This window comes from Oxyura jamaicensis, chromosome 1, assembly GCF_011077185.1.
Source record: "Oxyura jamaicensis isolate SHBP4307 breed ruddy duck chromosome 1, BPBGC_Ojam_1.0, whole genome shotgun sequence".
Classification (NCBI taxonomy): domain Eukaryota; kingdom Metazoa; phylum Chordata; class Aves; order Anseriformes; family Anatidae; genus Oxyura; species Oxyura jamaicensis.
The window spans coordinates 55,096,473-55,116,546 of record NC_048893.1 but is presented as its reverse complement, the minus strand read 5'-3'; the positions used below and the strand labels follow the sequence as shown (position 1 = coordinate 55,116,546).

Here is a 20,074-nt window from a genome sequence, read left to right as displayed (position 1 = left end):
TCTGGGGTTCCCAGTATAGGAAAGACATTGACAAAGTTCAGTGTAGGGCTACTGAGCTGTTAAGGGGCTGAAGTGCTTGCCCCCGAGAGAGCCAGGTTTCCACAGCCTGAAGAAGAGAAGGCCCAAGGGACTCAGCCGCAGCCCCCAGTTCCTACAGGCACAATGCTAGAAGACAGAGTCAGGCTCTTCACAGTGACATGCTGTGGGGAATGTGTGACATCAGCCACAAATGGAAACAAAGGAGGTTCAAACGAGATGTAATAAGAAACTCTTCCACCTGAGAACAGTCAAGCAGTGGCACAGGTTGCTCAGGGAGGCCATGTTGTCTTCATCCTTGGATGTTTTCAAGACACAACTGGATAAAACTCTGAGAAATGTGGTCTGACCCTGAAGTGCTTTGAGCAGTAGTTTAACCAGAGAGCTTCTGAAGTCCCTTCCAACCTGAATAATTCAGTTAGTTTATGAAAATACTAGGTAGTGAGAATGTATTTAATGTAGAGGAGAAAAGTATAACAAGAACCATTTACTTGAATGTGAAACCAGATGAACTGAAAAGTTCTAGCACTACCTGTGATTAACCAAAGAAACCTAGTGCCAGAAGCTGTAGAGGACTCTCTGCTCCTGCTGATTTCAAATCAAGGCACCGTGCTGTGGCGAGGCATTTTTTACTCAAGTATACATAAAGACATTAAAACATAAGCAAACTATGTGACTCATAATGATGTGAAAAAAAAAAAAAAAGTCAGATAAATTGGCAAAACAGCTTTAACTCTCTGCCCATAATACCTACAAGCTTAGGAAAATGGTTAAATAAATATTTCAGCTTACTCTAATGTTTAACCAATAAACAAAGATGAAAGCATTCCCCATGCAAAAATTAAAATAAAAAGAAACCAGAGAAATAATGGAAAGAGTTACTAACTTTACATCATTTGCAGTCCTTTTCAATTGCAAGGCTTCTTAAGCGGTAATGGGCTTTGCTCCCTGGTTTGCATTTAAGATTAATTCACACTGAGAGCTTTAAGTCACCTCAAATAGCATGTAGCAGCAAATTTCAAGATCTGTATTGAGCTCCCTGTAAAAACAAAGGATTCTACACACAGGAATTTGAAGCAGTACTCCATTTTCAATTGTGGACACAATTAAAATAGTCATTACAACAAGGCAGCATACTATTCTTCTAAAAGCAAGAAGGTGAGGCCTGCATTTGCTCAGCTTTTAAAAATCAAACAAAATCAGTACTTTCTGACTGCTAGATCATTAGTTTTCAAGTATGCAGCCAGCGCCCTGTATGTTTTCAATTTAATGTGAATCCTATAAGTGTTTCATTCTAGAATGAGCTCACGGAGTTACTGCCCATTAAGGTAGAATTTTAAGACACCAAATAAATTTGCATAAGCAAATATCTGTACCTGGCACATAACTAATTCAAAAATGTATTCAATATACACTGAAAATCTTTAGATGTTCTTTCTTGTAATTTAACTTGGAATCCAATTTTGTTTTGAAACCAAGCACAAATTCCTCAGCCAGGGTTACATAAAAGAAGCTTGCTTGACATTTAAACCAATGACTTTTCAAAATTATCAGACTTCGTGTTTGAACAATTTTTAAAAGGCTGAAACACCTTCCTCCTGCTAAGATAACTACAAAAGCTGAATAGTTTTTTTTAAGCTTGCCAAAATAGTGCAGCTATTGCCAAAAATAAAATGCTCAATTGAAAAACAACAACAACAACAAGCTACTAAGTAACAAGAAATATGAGACACAACATTTTCCTAACCTTACCTAACCAAAGTATCAGCACTGAACTTAAGGCTGGAAAAAAAGTTCATTAGATGGACAACTGAAATGGCAAATCTGAGGTTCTCCACGTGAATATAGAAGAGGAAGGATAGCTGCTCCAGGTATAGCAACCAATGGCCACCCAGAGGGATCTGGATTCAAGTTGATTTTACGTAGAGATATGCTTTAGGTATTCATTAATTTTGTGTGTTCATCCTTCTGTCATAAGAAGTGTCTAGAGGCAGTGGCCAGAACTAATAGTCTTCATACAAGGAGAACAAAGACAAGAACCTAGTGTGCTTGCAAGTTTTGGCCAGGTAGGCACTATATAACTAAATTGGAAGCCCATAAAACATTTCACAGAATCAACTTTTAAAGCAGGGTATAGCGTATTTCTACGTATCTTCAGAAGAAAATGTGCAGGATCCAGCACCTGGATATAGCTCCAAAGCAAGAAGGAGACACAGAAATAATGCAACTATTTTCCTGTTTTCTCTAATAAAGAACATCCTAAATGAAAATGGATCATCTCAAGTGTGTTTATAGTGACAGCACTGTTCTGTAAGGTGACAGCAGGCTTGAGATGAGGCTTATATTGCACAGAAAGACCTAGACTGAACTTCCCAGGCACTTTGCTGGCTACTCAGCCACCTCTAGTTCAGGCTGTATATGTTTACGTTGTGTTTAGGAAAGCCAAATGTGAGATATCTTTAGACGGACAAGACAGTAACCAGCCCATCCTTATAAACAGATTCATATTCCCTGAAAACTGAAATTGAGCCCATTACAACCTTTCATACTTCTGAGAGCTATTAAACCTGGACTAGTTAAGCTCTTATGTGGGTACCATGGACAGCACAGAGTCTGGTCTTAAGCCTGGGATTATCTGGTATTGCTGACATTTCCTTTGAAGAATTAATCACAACACAGATGAGATGAAACACTTTGGTGAACATAACCAGTACTGCAACAAGTGGGCTGCACCTATTTCCATTTTGATCTTCATGCTCATGCTTGTCCCCAGACTGTAAGATGATCAGGCACCATTGCATGGATTGTGGGCACAAATGCTAAGGGCAATGCAGCAGCATCATAACAAGAGTGGAGAACTGTTAGAGGACAGGAAATTGTATTGAGCAAACATTGTACTCTGAAAGCTCCATCAACTCTCATGCACGCTATGTGATGGCTGTGTAGAAGCCCTTGCCCTATGTTTTGTTTCCTGCTACATCTACACCTCTCAGAGCAGAGTCCAACTGCACAATCTCACATTCCACAAAGTAAGTAACACCAATTTGGACCACCCTGGTCCAGTGAGCAGTAGCATTTGCACATGAGGCCACAGGACAAGAGAAATCCTGCAGCTGAGAGACCATTACCCAGCAGAGTCCACCACACAAAGAACCATGCCAGACACCTTTCCCTGACTTGTGCTGCAGACCCTCCATGCTCCTGTAGGAGGATACACTCTTGGTGTCCTAAAATCAGAGTCAGTGGCCTATATCATCCAGACATATGAGGTCACACACACACATCCATAAAAACAAGAATTGTGTAAAAAGTGCCTAGAATAAATACGGGTAACTTTTTAAACCCTTCTTAATAGTATTAAGTGCAGATTTGAAATGAGGCATTCATTTTAATTAAAGTAAAATCTTAGAGGGCATTAATTTTAATTAAAGTAAAATCAATTTTTAAAAATCAGAGAACATAGAGAAGAAATGAGTAAGGGGAAATCAGATTTTTTTGTTGCATTTTTGTGAAAGTTCAAAGATTAGAGGAAAATGGAACAACTGGTGCCAGCAATTACCTCCTTGTCAGTAGTGAGAACATGGTAAGGAAGGCCCTTTGTTGAAATCTGTACCTGGGGAGCCATTTCCTATGCAAGCTGAACTAGCTTTATTTAAATAAAACCAATGATGACTGATCTACATTTGTCTGCTCTGAAATCAATCACTTAACACATTCTCTCCCCCAGCCATTACTCTCCTCCTACCTTCAAAACTCCCAGCAAACAGGTAAATCCACGTTATGGCTGGCACGAAGAGGACGGTCAGAGAGGCAGCCAGGAATTTCCGTCGCCCTCTGCAGATTCCCAGCATTCTCTCAGGAGTGCAGATTCCCAACCCAGTGCTGTTCCTATGTTGGAAGCAAATAGTCCACAGCCTCCCACATATTAATCCCTGAAAAGTAGAGGAGAAAATGTTTTAACAGCTTATCTCTTTACAGAAATGTAGACGTAGCCAACATTCCAAAGGAGTTAAAAGACCAAAACTAAAAATAGGGTTACAGCAATTGCAAAGCAGTACCCATTTCAACAGTCAGTGTAACTACTTAATAATATAGCAAGTTTTAGAAGTCCTCTGCCAGACAGTATGTCAATAAAACACATCAAATCACCCAAACACACACTGAGCTAATCTTACAAAGAGGCATCACCTTTATTTGTTTTTATTTGCCACAGTTTAAAGAAACTCTGGATCCTTTGATGCATACGCAGTGTGGTACCCCTGGTTAGATAAGAGAAAGCCACCCATATGTCTTCACCTGCTCCCAAAGAGTAAAATTCACACCAGTGAATCAATGAGCCAGCTGCAGGTGGTCATGAACTCAAGATAGTGATTGGAAAATGAAAGGTCAAAATTGAGGTTAGAAGGGGGGGGTTTAAAATAACCCAGTTTGATCACTGCAAAGCAATGCTGATGAACTATGTAAAAGGAAAAAGCAAAAATACGAAAGGAAGATTGTTTAGTCACAAACAGTGGGTATCAGGAGCTCTAAACTGCATGCTATAAGAAAAGAGGAGGATTCGGGAAACTACCACAATTTTTATGAGCAAAACCAAATTACAAATACAATCTTAATTTGTCTAAAATAATTGTTTTTCATTTCACAGAGGGTGAGGTGACAAAAATAATCTGATGATTTTAATTCACAGGAAAATGAATATTCCCATACCAATGCAGATATGCAGAGCACAAAGATAATGTTTCACATCTTTTGCCTTTTTTATTTTTTTTTATTTTTTTTTAAAAAAGGAAGAAAGAACAGGGAAGTCCAGAAAGGTTAGTAATAGACTACAGGAGTTAGAAAAGGGAGATATTAAGTCAAAAAAAATATAATATTTTGTGTGAAAGGGCTTGTTTCCTAATTTAAAAAAAAAAAAATAGAATTGGTGTACAAGCATGAAGCATGATAGGGAAAGAGGCACATACTCTAGCAGTACAAGGTGTTTAATAACAGCACCCTTTGGCTTGTGCTTAAACTAGCACTAGAGCTGCAATCAGCAATTAAAGCACTTCTACACAGACATATTAGCAATAACTACTGTGTGCCTTGAAAATATGTCTGAGCTTTGCAACTCCACATTGCACTGAAAGTCAATTCTGAAATCAAATTATAGCAAAAAAGAGAATTATAGACAAGAGAAATGGGTTCAGACAAAGAGCTTGGCTGCTGGGGATACCTAGCTACAGTAATCAGGCAAACTTACAGCTCTTCCTCAAATGTTCAGTAGAGACCACTTTACTACACTACTGTTTAGGAGCCATGATAGCACTCCTGACCTTGCAACTGATAAAATGGAATATAATTTGTCCAGAGCCAGCAGAAAAAGCATTGCATTGTGTCAGCTTTTCTACTCAATGAATGCCTCATCACAGAGATTTTGCAGAAAATATGTGGACAGACTTAATATTAACAATTGTAGCGCTGGAGTCACTGTGTTAGAGACACACATTTGGTAGATAAATTGTGGAGGACTCTTATCTTCATTCACTTCATTTGGATAACGATTTACATTTCATTTCTTTTCCTTGCATCACATAGCTTGTACAGCTAGACTGAAGAGAGTCCTTTACATGACTACTTGAAAAACATAGATGATTCTCCTGGGTTTTGTGCTTTTACACTTGCTATACACAGAATCACCTCCTTTAAGTAGAAATTATTCCCCCCCTCCCCCCCCAGTAACATCATGGAGTGCACCATTAACATCAATCTGTGCGTATAAAACTAATCTTTGAAGAAATTAACTTACAAGCAGTGTCATTTTACAGTAGTAACACTTTGCAATGCAACATGCTTTGGACACACACTGCTCCTACCAATGATGCTGGTAAAGCTAACACAGACAACACTAAATGTTTCAGAAATTATGCAGTTACAAGTATACTGATAGACATTTTCAGGATGCTGACACCCAGCCTATGAAGTCTGGGGTGTAGTAGACGTAGAACACTGATTATTCTGAGGCTGCATATTTAAGAAAAAAAAATAAATCTATTTTTCCTAAATACTCTTTTAAGTACCCATGAAAGTGACATTTCTGAATTGGTGAAGGATGAAACTTTTCTGGCCTGTGAAAGTAGAACACCTTAACAAATTAAGTATAAGGAGCAACACTGAACTCCCAATTCATCTGCAAAGGAAAGATACGGAAGTGGGACATTGTCTTACTTCAGAATTGTCATTCAAATTCAAATTGTCATACTTCAGAAAAAAAAAAAAAAAGGAAAAAAAAAATAAACAACACATTATTCTGCACACTCATGCACATCTTTTATCTAACTAAGAAGATACTTGGGAAAATCCTACACAGACAAGTCAGCTTGTGATGGATCACTCTAGGAAATGTTGAAGTACTTCATTTAATAGTGCTTTAAAAGAGAAAACAGCCATAAGCTATTTTAGAAGTAGTTTCTAATATCTCCCCACCTTCCTAAAGCTATGAAAAGCTTCTTGATTCTTAGATATTAGTTTTCAGAGAATAAAATCACCACACCTGATGAGTATTTTTTCCAAACTAGACAATGCATCATGTGCAAAATATACATAAGTAATTCTGTAAAAGGTCCATGAATGGTAATGAAGTTGTTTAGCTTCAAAGAAAAGCTTTGGACTCAATCATTTATTTATTATGCATTTTACTTGTAAAACTGTTACTTAATGTGCCATCTTCAAATAAACTGGAAGAAGATACTGCAGTTGAGTTTTTCCTTCAGTCCAACAGATGACAGCTTGGTATTTGTCATGAAAGGAAAGGAAAGGGAGTGACAACACTGGGTGAGCACAGAACAGGGTAGCACCATGCTCATTTCTGTCATACAAGCTCGCCATTGCCTTTCAGACCTCTCCTACAGCATCCACTCCTCCTCCAGACTCCACCTGCCTAGGAGGTCTTAGAAAGCAGTTCCACGTGAGAGAGTCCAATCACAAAATAGCCAGTGGTTCCTCCTAATATATTGCCCAATGTTAGTAGTTTCAAATAAACTTACTGGGCTACACTGACGGACAGTAAGTAATACAGCAAGCTCAGGCCAGCTAGATTATTGCTAACAGTGCTACCAAAGGCTACTAGCTTGGACAACGCTTGTGTGAGAGGTCACTGTGGGAATTAAAATAAATTGGGTTTCTCATTGCAAAGACTTACTCGTGACCTTCTTACCACATAGCAACAGTGAACTGAATGCCTTTCGTTATCTTCGCATATGGTTAAACGCTTCCATTAACCTTGTCAGAGTGGTCGCTTTGTTTTAAATCAAGGATTATCTCCTCAGCTAAGTGTGAGGCAGCTCTAAACCAGTATGAGCAGCACATACATTAAAAGCATGTAACACAACACTAATCACATTGGTATTCAGCTTCTATTCATTTTTTTTTTCAATTATGGCATGACAGCTCGACTATGTCGGACATTCAGCGGGAGTTCAGTGGAACAATGGAAGTAATTATGAAAACAAAAATCAAACACAATTAACTAGATTTAACTGCTCTACTATAAAAAGCTTTTCCAACTGTTTCATACATTTCCTTGCATTTGTTACAGTTAATCTTATCCCAGTAATCTTCCATTTGTTTTCTGAGCCACTGAAATGAATATGCACAGTTAAAGCTGTTTATACACCAATCCTGAGCCTTGGCTTTGCAGTGTTTCATGAATTAATGTTATCTAGTTCTTTCTGCTTTTCCACACTTGCAGTCACAGAGTCAATGAACAATTTCTACTGTAAAGCTTCCCCCTTGGCTCTGTGTCAACATAGCATCCACCCCTTAAGAGAGATTCTTCAGTTTTTCACCAGACTCAAAATATAAATAAAGAAAAAAAAGCTGTATCTGAGCCAGTATCTTTGTACGTTCCTTTAAAATACTGTTAATGTGGAGTTATAACAAGTTTACTCCTTGATAGTCTGTTTTCTGTCTTGTAAGAGGATTGAAGCTCTGTGGTAATCCAGTTCTGGAAGTTGGTTGTCAAGTGACACATTTTTTTGCCATATTAGAGAAGAGTTTGGTCCTATACAGGTAGGGTGTGGAATAAACCCAATATAGTGAAATAAAAGACAGTAGAATTATATTGTAAATCCTCATTTAAATAACATCCCTTTGCTAATATACCCCACTTCTTGAGTTATTAAAACAGAAGTAGCACTTCAAAGGAAAACACCGTCTTCTCCCTCACCAAACTCTTCTTTCTCTCCCACATGAAAGAACGTGCCACAGAAACAAATCTAAGGCTCCTTTTGCTCCCAGACTGTTTAATTTTTATTTTTTATTTTTTGGCATTGGAGAATTTCTCTGCTGTATCTGACTTCTTAGTCCAATGGCATTGTGACTTGAAGGAAGGATTTGGAATAAATTCAGACTCAGCATCCCCCTCAGAAGCCACTTAAAAGGAACAGATTACAGCAGTTTCCAAATGCTACCAAATTTACTGTTTCTCAACTAGTTACAAAAAAGTAGTCTTATCTATAAGAGAGAAAATAGCAAGTAAGTTGACAGCACAAATGAGTTCTGCCTTGCAACTGTGCTAACTGCTCTGGGGGCACGTAGGATTGACACTTTCTGTTATATCTTCACTCAATATGTGCCATGGCTCAAGGAAAATTCTGTTAGTGGCCCGTTAATCAAAGCTTTCTAGAAGATTCCAGGTAGCAGGGCTGGAAGCAATGCCACTGCAGGCCTGGGGATCTATCCTGACAGTAGTCTGGTCACAGACAGAGAGAAGCAAGTAAATAACATACTTTCACATTTTACCTTTCAAAGCCGAAAGAAGGAAAGCCTGAAACTTTAAAACTTAATATCACGGAGGAACACAATTTAAGATTAACAGGATATGAAACTTTTCCTAAGCCTCCACTATATCAGTGTTAATGTGAGCAGAAAAAAAAATCTATCATTTGAGACGAGATAGCAGCAACCAAACACATTCATGACAGAAAGATCAACCTTGGCTGTTATTCACATTTCATTTGTACCCCAGGAAGGATAATTATTTGTCAGAGCAGCTACTGACCTGGATTTTCAATCACTTCTCCAAACTCAACTTTACTCCAGATTCCCCCGCCCCCCCCCCCCCCATACGGGCACACAGCGCCAGTATTTCCTGACTCCCCTGTTTATCTCAGGACTCCCCTAAGTCCAAAGAGAGTGAAACAGCCTGACTTAGTTTGCCCATGGCAGAAGACTAACAAGATGCTCTCCATGCATACTCAAAATACTTTATGAACAGAGAACCCAATGTCACCAAATTATGAACATACTGGAGATCATGGCCAACCAGAAATAATAATAACTGGGGTAGAGAATCTTTCAGTAGTAAAAATATTCTGCTCCAGAATCATGGCTTTATACTCAGACCACAACATTATTACATATCTGAATTTCGGGCTTAAAAAAACAACATAGCTCCACATCTTTACACATATTTCAGGCCCCTCTACCTGAAATATTTGCATGAGGGAAAAATATTAAAATAATATCATGCTGCTTGTTCTTGGCTGGAAGAAAACATCAGTATGTTGTTGCATCACTGATCTCCCTGCCAGGGTACCTGGGCATTTTTCTCCTTCATAATAAATTACTGAAGGGTTAGGGCTTTGTGCATTCTTTATTTCCCTTTCTTACATAGAGCGTACATGCAACCACACAGAAGACAAAGTGGTCTCTAGCTCAGAAGCAGGGCGCTACATGCATATATAACACTTCAGTGATTTTGATGTTACTACTTTGCTTTCCATCTGAAGTACTTGGGTTCTTATTCAGAAGCAGTGTTTACCTTCATTAGAATCGTCTATATACAGAGCTGCTCTAATGTGGAAATTGATTAAAGATTCATGAGCAGGTTTTGCCCAGGATAAACAATTATTGCTTCAAGTGCTCCTCCCTGACAGAAGAATCCATGTCTCTCTATGAAGCAGTCCTATTTTGAAAAAAAATAAAGAACAAAAACAAAAACACCTTTATTTTACTGCACAGATCTCAAACTATACGCTAGTTTTACACAGGATTAGTACCACACTTAGAGTGGCTCCTTACTTGTCATATGGAAAGAAGTTGATGTTATACTTGCAGATTTCTTAATACCAATACCATTATTTCATAAAAAGCAATGGACCAAGTGTCTATCTCCTCGACTCTGACAGTGAGGGGGAAGTAACCAAGGAAGAGTGGATAGATCCTACAGGTCAAAAAATTGTTTGTGCAGCTGGCATTGACAAGAGGGATTTTGACTTCACAAACACGGGACCCTCACTCAAGACGGGAAACTGCTAGGAAGAGATGGGACTCATCTGACCACTTAGGCAAAAGTGCCTTTTCCTGTTGGCTGGCCAAACTTGTCATGAGAGCTTTAAACTGAAAAAAAAAAAAAAAAAAAAAAAAAAAAGAGAGATTAAAACCAACCAACAAATGAGAAAGTGGTGGATTAGGCTGGCAAACAAAGTATGCTGAGTGATGTGGACGGGATGGATATAGACTCTTTAGGAAGGACCAGTCAAGAAGGCAAGGAGAAGCAATTACTCTGTATGTCAGATCAGCAGGAATATATAGAGTTCTCCCTGGGATCCTTTCCCACTACTCACTGGTGAGACCCGGCTGGATTGCTGTGCGCATGTCTGGACTTCCCATTACAAGGAAGGACACAAAAACACAGGTCACAAGCCACTATCCTTGTAGATACTCAAAACCCAAATGGACATGGCCCCAGGCCATGCTTTAATTGGCCCTGCTTAAAAGCAGGGTATCAGACTAGAGAATTTCCAGAGATCTCTCCCAAACACCATTCCATGATTCGGTGATTCTACAGTTTTATAACCAGACACAGAATACACAGTGGTCATTCAATTTAAATCCTCAAACATTCCAGCTGTGTGATCTACTAAGTAATACATGGATAATAATGCACATGGATAATAGTGTGGATACATGGATGGTAACACACATAAACAACTGCACTGTGAAACGTGCAGAAAATTTCAGGTTAAACTTTTAACTAGTATAATTCAATATGAGCTTCACTAGGATCAATTCAACCTGCATCAGTTCGACATAAATTTGGACTGAATCTCTCATAACTAATGGAAAAGGAGTTGAATTCTTATATAGGCACCACAGCATTCACCTCATTACTACAGAAGTTAAATATTACCAACACCATAAATATTTGTATCAAATTTATACACAAATAGAATACTAATGTAACGAAAATTTCAGCAATTACTGGGAATTTCTTGTTGGAATCATCAAGGAATTGGCAAATAGGAAAACAAAAACAAAAACAAAAACTCTTATAAATATCTGACTACGCTTGGAAGGAGAGGACAAAATCTTCACCACAATTCCAGTGCTAATTTACTAAGGACATTATTTAGTCTCTCAATAGTTCTTTGCAAACTACTACAGAACATAAGACAGCACCATGAGTTGTGAGCTTTTTTTGCTAAGTTTCCTGCTGGAATCCTTGTGTGTTGAGGTCAGTATTTATTCTTTCTTAAGTATTATAGCATCAGACATGCTACAAGGACTATTTCCCTAGGCTTTCACTGGGCAGAGTGGAAGGTGCTTTCCCTCCACTTCTTTTCAGCTGACATAGAAGCAAAGTTCTTCACAGAATGGCTGGGGTAGGAAGGAACTGGTCATCTGGTCCTCTGGTCCAACACCCCCTGGTCCAACAGGGCCACCCGGAGCAGGCTGCCCAGGACCACATCCAGGCGGCTTTTGGAGATCTCCAAACTGGGAGACTTCAGAACCTCTCTGGACAACCTTTTCTTGTAGAATAATGTGAATGTGGTAATGTGGTGTCAAGCACTTTTTTTTTTTTTTTTTTTTTCCTTAAGTAGAGAAGGCAGCTGTGGATTTAGATTATTGCATGTTTGAGTGTTCTTGAACATTGGGCAAGGGCTTGAAAAAACAGAATTTATAAATACAGACTTCTCATGGCTTCTTATGCAGCACTACACAGATTAATGTAGGCATTAGACAAGAATGGCATGAGAGTTTAACCCAATTACACAAAGAGCACAAAAGGTGTTATCAAAGCTGAACAAAGCTGTGGAAACTAGCCTCAATAAGAGACAATGATAAAAGCTCTTACTACAGAATCCAAATATTCCACGTGTGGAGTTAGCATTTCAATAGAATCATAGAATAATTTAAGTTGGACGGGACCTCTGGAGGTCATCTAGTCCAATCTTCTGCTCAAAGCAGGCTGAATACTGTTCTTTCAAACCAACCTGTAATTTGGATAGCTCTTTACTCTTCATTTAGAAACTGTCACCTAAAGAGTGGTCTGCCTATAGAAACAGGACAGTGAGCTTAAGGTTGCTGTTCTCTCCCCGCCTTTCCTCAAACTGTAGTGATTTTCACTAACATTTCCTTGTTTCTCTGTATGAGAACTTCAGTCTCCGTAGCATCACTGATCTCGTCATTATCATCACCACTGTCCTCTGAAGTTGCTTTAATTCTGCAATTAGATGAAGGTGGAGAAATAATAATGTACTTAGCAAGTCCCCTGAAAAGAAAATGAATATACTGAAAAGACTGACAATACTCAAATGCGCATTATTAACACTTCCACTATAAATTTGATTATAATTCATCAATTTCAAGGCAGACGGGAGGTTGTCAGATCTTATCTAAGAAAATAAAGATAATGATGATGCTGAGTGTCTCTCCCCAAAAGGATGTAGAGGGTTGTGCAGTCATGGACACATCATATAAGACAACACGCTCAAACAAAGGTAGGTGTTTGAGGTGAGAGAAGTGAAAAAAAGGAAGAACATCTCTTACTGTCTCTCCTAACTCCTTTGACATTCTAGTGTATTTTATAACAATTTGACTCTTTCTGTGTCATTAATATAAATCCAGAGCAGAAGAAAAACTAACCTTTAGTAACTTCAACACTGGATCTTCTGAGAGTAGGTCAAATGCTGGTTAAGAGTATCAGAGAAGAATTAAGGTGAAGGAGTCCCTCACTCTCTAGACTGAAACTGTTGCTCACTGGATGGAAGTACTTCACCAGTGAGACAACAATGTAGTAGTGACTGAAAGTCTTGCTATCAATATTCAGACCTTGAAGCAGAATTCTGAAAGACATCCGAGTTTCCTATGCTATACTGAAGACTCATTTCTGCAACAACTCTGTATATTAGATCTCAGTAACAGTTTAAAACAGATCCTTAAATATATCTGTACACATACATATACAAAAAACACCTATGTAACTCCAACTGATATCAAACTCAAAAGAATACAAATACATTTGAAATGTATTTTTAAGAAAAGTTAGTCTAACCAATGGAGCTGCATTTAGAATAACCCCCTGTGCAGCAATACTGTCTAACAACTTTGCTCCCTTGCCTGTTCCAGATCTGTGATCTATTATGGTTGTCCACACATCCCTGGGCTCCCGGGCTTTCTTTAGCGTGAGCCAGCTAGGTCTTTCTGACGCAGTATTAGGTGAAGTTTTGAGGTCGATTCACTACAGGGACCGTTCCCTACAGACAGCATGGATGAGATTGCTTCTGGCTCCCTGAGTGCTATTACGATCTCTCAGCACTGTCTCAGCAGGTTTGCTGCCTTCAGGCATTGCCATTGTGCAACGCCTCAAGAAATACAACATATATCCTTGGCATCACGTCATGACTGGGGTGAACCGTGGCAGTTTTTTTTTTTTTAATCGTATAAAGAAATAAAAATAATAAGGTCTTGGGACTTGAAGGAGATCTAAGCCAAGTGTACTACACAATGTGGATGCAGCCAATCTGCTCTACAGGAGCCAAGTGCTGTGAATGATGGCCATTCTCTGCCTCTTGCCCTGCAGATCAGGATGTGCTCTCTGGAGGCAATGCCTTGGGCAATATAAATTTCAGTGCTGTAGTGTCTATTTTGTTATCTACAGATGAACCACCTTATGCAGCAAAGCAGTATATTTTACCACAACCATAAGAGGCACAATATTTAGAATCTACTGGCTGTGTAAGCTTCAGGTACACTGCAGGTATGGTGCCACTACAGACTGCAACCATCACATTGACCACATGGCTAATATTACATCAGCAAGTCAAGATATACCTCAAAATGTATTGCAACAGATAGCAATAATCACTATAGGTCACTGCATTTTATGCAGAAGAATTTTCTCAGTTGCTCATGGGGAATTGCCAGTAAGACAGCATAGAAATATAATGATCATGAAAACAATTGTAGCACACTTCTAAAAATAAAACTTTTTAAAACTTTTTGGTTGTTGCTAGGAGATGCAAAAATATAGGACACAACAATGCAGTTACTTGAAGGGCAACAAAGCTGTCAGTGTTATCGAAAATGCACCACATTATTATTAGCTATAGTGAGTCACACAGATTGGCTGATTTTGATAACAAATTCCATAATACTGTTTTTCCATGATTTACCTGTAGCTATGAGGATACAAGTTCATACAACAAGTTTTGGTTATTACCAATATTATATTAACTACTTTTTTCAATGGATAAAAAGATATTAAATAAAAGATTGAAAAGAGTTTGTGTGTCCTTTTTAATTTATTTATTTTTTGCTGCTGCTGAGGATTGAAACTATAGATACAGGAAATGCTTTCAGTGATTATGTACTACTGCATAGCCAAAAGAGAAGGTAAATCTTTCAAGACGGCAATGAACCTATATTAAAAGCATTTGAAAAAGTACAAGAACATCCTCAAATCAAATAGCTTGAATTTGAGTAATATTTGTTTTCCACTAATTTCTGAGCTCATATATTGAATAAACTTTTTTAGGTAATGTACAATTTGGTCTTGAAAGTTCTAACGTTAAGTTTTCAAGTACTTGTCCTTATTTGCCCCAAAGTTTCAAAAAGTTTTAGATTATTTTGTCTGTCTTGTTTTATGGAAATGTCAACCCATAACTTGTAGTGACAGTATTTTTTTTTACATCATGCTATTGAAAGAAACTTAAAATAAATTCCAGTTATTAGAAGCTGTTCCGGTACATCAGGTGAAGACAGCTCAAATGCAATTTCTGACTATGCTAAGAATGACAAAGCTGGAGATGAAGGACAGACCCACTCAGTGATGGAAAGCTATTTATAACTCTTCTATAATATGCTAAAAATGTCTGGTACAGTTTTAAGAATAGCATGATTTGGTGGAATTTTGACATAATGTTGTAATTACAAGGTAAATGGTGACCTAAGTGGCTGATTCTTTGGCCGTGATTTTAATTCTTACCTGTTACCCAACCTAAAACACAGTGGGTTTCTTTCTGTAATATGCATTAGCTCTAAAGTACATACCATTGACTTTGCATTTTGGTGGCATCAAGCAAAATCATTTAAATTTGATTCAATTTCCCTTAACAAGAATTGACTTTTAAAGAAAACACATTTATTCTTGAAGGGTTACAACTCGATAAAATGATAAATATGGACATTTAAAAGCTTTAAAGGTTTGTCTCCCAAACTGTACTTGAGACTATGAAAACTGGGAACTTTCCTTTTTTTAATAAATGAAAGCTGAAGTTGTTTCAGAACTTCAAGAACTAAACTTTACATAAAATGCCAGCTCCTTATGGTTCATAAGAATATCGTGGGGCTTAGCAATACCGTTACAGGCATTAATTAAAATGCGCATGCCCCTTGAAAGACAAGTCAAACCACTACTGGCCATAGATCACAAATTCAGACTGTTACCATGTAGCTTTTGAAATTTTTGGAGTCAAATTCAGGCCGGTACTCATCAGCTAGGTCTGCTACATTGCAGTGCCTTTCAAACACATTGTGGTGACAATCTGTTTGTAAACTTTAATAAACAGATGCCTTGAGTAAATTATGCCCAAAGAAATCACAGATCCTTTATACTTTACTGTTGAGAAGACCTTATATCAAGTACTCATACGGAAATAAGAATCCATGGTAAGACTTTTTCAGGATAATATTATAAAGCAGTAGTATGAAGTAAAGCAGAACTTTATAGGTTGAGTCACGTCTTTCTTGTGTCTGAATACTTTAAAAGAAGTAATGTTTGAATGTGCAATACATCTTGAGGTATTTTTGTCATCTTCAAAGCTGTATTCAGTAATATGATCAAACACCCTCTGTGTCATTCTTCTAATGCTTAAAGTGACTGGCAAATAATTACACAAAATAGTTCAGGAGGAAAACTTCATTTGCACAGCAATGATAGAAGAGTTTTATCAGGCTTAAAAAAATGTGAAACGCAAACAGTTCTTGTGAAAATCTTATTTTACTCCTTTTGATAATTAAATACTTCATCAATACAAACAGTTCTTTTCTAGCTGTTCTCAGCCTTCATTTGAAGGTCTCAAAATTTTCTGAGTGCTTCTAACGTTTCTGTAACATAAATATTATATTATCATTATATCTAAATTAAATGTCATAATATTTATGTCTTTGGGAGTCTCTGAGTGTTTAAAGTGAAAATTTTAAGAATTTAAGGAAAAATTGAGTTTATTATTGCACAGCAAACCAATTAAAATGTCAGGAGAAGCAATCAAAAAGTCTAACTAACTCCAGTGAAAAAATCTCATTTCTTACTAAGCCATACCTCAGTCCTCATTAATATTTTACCACAGTAGTTCAATAATCTTGTCTAAGTGCCACTAAGAAAGATTAATGAATCTGATCTACATGTTTTGTGTATTTTTAAAATTTATTTTTTTTCATGATGACATGCTGGATTTCCTGCTAAGTTTTTAGTGCCATCTGTGAGTTTAAGAGATTTTGGGTAAGTGTGTAAAATTGTTTCACTTTGTGACTAATAGGAAAGACCTGGAGGTATAAAAATTCAAAAGTTTATGGGGGAAAAAAGTTCAATCAGTATGCTAATAGCAATAACATTATCAATTGAAACCCTAGAGCTACCATGACATATGTCCCAGAAATTCAATCCCCATTGCTTTTGGTGAATCAAAGAGGAAGAAAGCAAAGAAACAGGCAGTTTCAGCTCCAACTGAGAAGCCAATGAATGGGTTTACATCAGCATTTTAATTCAGAGAACCACCATCATCCCTTTGACAGAAACCCCTCAGCATTCTTGCTTACTGCAGGTTGAGCTACAGGACTAAGGCATCTGAGAGGGCAAAAACTGGATAAAACAAAACCAGAAGACGTGGTCCAGAAGTGTATGCTAAAGGAAGTTAAGGATGTTCAGTTGCTGGGACAAGACTGTAAGCAGCCTAGTATAAAAACCTTGATTGAATATGGCCTGTGTATCACATTCTCAGTATCAACTATTTCACTCTACAAATCCACTCCTGCTGCACCTCAGTGCTTGCTAGCATGGACAAAGCTGTACCACATTACGCTGCAGAAAAAGTCAAAAACTACACAAAATGTGAACTGAAAACGCCAAGTTTCATATAGCTGTATTAATGAGGAAGAATTCACAGGCCCTGGCACTGTCAGGAAAATCAACGTCTGTGATCAAATGCAAGTTTTTTCTTCATCTGAAAATTAGGCTATAGAAGAATTCCTTTTTCATCATCCCATTCATAACCTGTCTCATGTTGAAGCATAAGAGCTCAGCTAATTAGGTACCTGATAAAGGTAGCTTATTTGGGGCATTTTCCTGCTTTTGCACTTACACTCAGCAAAGTAGGTAGAGATAAATTACTTATTTAATGTCAACTTTTTTCCATCCTCAAATCTACAATTCTAAGCAGTTATTTCCTCAAAGGTGCAAATGAAAGGGATTAGATGCATTGTAACTTTGCTTCAGAGAAAAAGTTTAACTCAGACTGAAATTATACATCCTTACGTTGTAGTTATAAATGCTTCTAAGAAAACAAATGGGTTTCAACTAAAAGGGTGCTCTAATTCCATAAAGTGCTGGCATTTCTCAGCAATGCACGCTGAGGTGTTGCAATGCCACAGTCAGACAGCAGATGTCATGTTGTTTAGCGAGACGACTACAAGAATCGTCCCCGATGCCTCCAGGAAAGGGGAGAGGTGAATTACTCTCTCTGACTACAGTAGGCAATAAAAAGTAATGACACACATTTGCCAGTTGCAGAAGAGCATACAGTAGCCAGGCACTGGAAGAAAGCCCTGCTTAATCTTAGAAGTGAGTGGTTGGCTTTCCTGAATAGTGTGAATAGCAGTAATGCCGTGCAAACAAAAACTTGAAGTCAAAATGGCAAGATTTCTGCATTTTTCCTCCTCGCAGTGTAGTGACTTCTTCCACAATTCTGCTTATGTGCCTTACTATAGGAGGATCACATGCAAGAAGTGGCGTGCCAACATAGGAAGCTATAGACCTTGCAATCTAAGTTTCCAAAAAGAAGGTGTTCTGATCTCCACAAAACAGAGTATAGTGCTTTGTCTATAATGAGACAGTCTGAAACCTGTGCTGAAAAACAGATTCCAAAGAGCATTCACTGCCTTAACTGGATGTTTTTCCTTGTTAACAGAATGATTACTAAGGGAACCTTTCCTGCCATGACAGTCTCCCCTAGTTCAACACCAGAGAATATCAACACTCAAACTCTCAGTCTCTGACCAATGCGTTCTTCAGCAGCACACAGAGAAAAAATAACTGTTGAGAAGAGACTTTTTTTTCTGTTTGTTTGATTGTTTGCATTTAACCAAGTTTTTGAAGAGATGACCCTTTTGGGGTGAATGTAGTAAGTTCTCAGTGTCACATCTAAAAAGTCATTACATTTTTACCCTCTCAAGCATTTTAAAATATAGGAAAGTCTAAGGGTTTTTTTCAAAAAAAAAGGTCTAATATGCAGTCCAATGACCTGTCGCATGCCCAGTATTTAATGCTGACTTACAGCTCTAGAAAACAAATTAAAGATCATTTTCAGAACAAATGGTATTTTTCACAACAGTTTACAGAGACACTGAGGGATGAATTTAACTATCTGGGCAGGGTCCATCCCATACAGAGTAAACTCCAACAATTCTGCATCCCCCCCAAAAAATTTTCTAGGACAGAAAACACTTGCAAAACAGCTCTCAGCTCTGCACAGAGGTAATCAAAAGGCAAAAGAAGCATATTCTTTCTGTGTTGTGAGACAGGCAGGGCTACAGCCTCCACCCTGAGGATCATCTAAATCTGACCTTTCCATGCCCATCCCTACTCAATATTACATAAGAAGCCAATGCAGATCTAGATTTTATCTGCCTAGTCATATTCTTTCCACTGACAAAGTACATTCTTACAATACTTAAAAACTGATATTACAATAATAATCTTGTTCTTTTATTCCAATTTTATGTGGGTTAAGTTAACACTGCTCACTCTATGCAAATGAACAGGAACCCAAGCAGCTGTGTCATGTTTATGTGCGTGGACAATTTACAGAACTCATACAAAACAATGTTTTTCATTTTGGCTTTGCAGACAGGAAGTCGATGGACATTTGTATGAGCTGACTTTCACAATCTAGGTCTCATGAAAACACGCACAAATTAACTTACTTGGTCAAAAGTCTCTCATTCTGAGGACACGGCTGCAGAGCTGTGACATGGGATCATGATCCCAGGGAAAACGGAGTGTAGTTGCAAACAGAAGTTATGTCAAATCCTAGGCACAGGAGCTTTAAGCAAGTTACTTTTCCTGTGACAGTAGCTGGTTTTGCTTTGTGGCAAATTACAGAAAAGGAGATTTCAGCCTAAATAGGTGTTTTGCAAATAATAAGGTTACCCTTTCCTTTTCTTTTCATTACCCAAATAGGGTGGTGGAGAAAGGAGCAAGAACACTAACGAAGCTGATAGGAATGACCTTATAAGCTGCTGCCAGGTCAAAAGGATCATCTCTGTAATGACCACACATTATTAAAAATCACTACTTTCCTTGGTAACTGGCAACTGCAAATCAGAGAGACGTCCTTGTGCATTCCGTTCACACTTTTCCCCCACTCGCATCTAAGTCTGACACTATGATTATTAGTTTAGACCCTCATAATTCTCACATTTAGGTAGTGTGAAAATGTGATCTGACCCAGTGGGTGCATCATTCACCTTCACATCCTTCACAGGTAGAAGGCAGTGG

At 38.0% G+C, this 20,074-nt stretch overlaps 1 protein-coding gene across 1 annotated transcript in view; it reads right to left on the bottom strand.

The window, feature by feature from the left end:
- The window catches only part of LARGE1 (LARGE xylosyl- and glucuronyltransferase 1), a 282,149-nt gene that overhangs the window by 196,991 nt on the left and 65,084 nt on the right, over positions 1-20,074 (bottom strand). The window contains exon 3 of the mRNA XM_035340539.1: positions 3,782-3,968. Coding sequence (XP_035196430.1) covers positions 3,782-3,887 — 106 coding nt within the window. The 5' untranslated portion in view covers positions 3,888-3,968. The remainder of the gene's footprint in view (positions 1-3,781; positions 3,969-20,074) is intronic.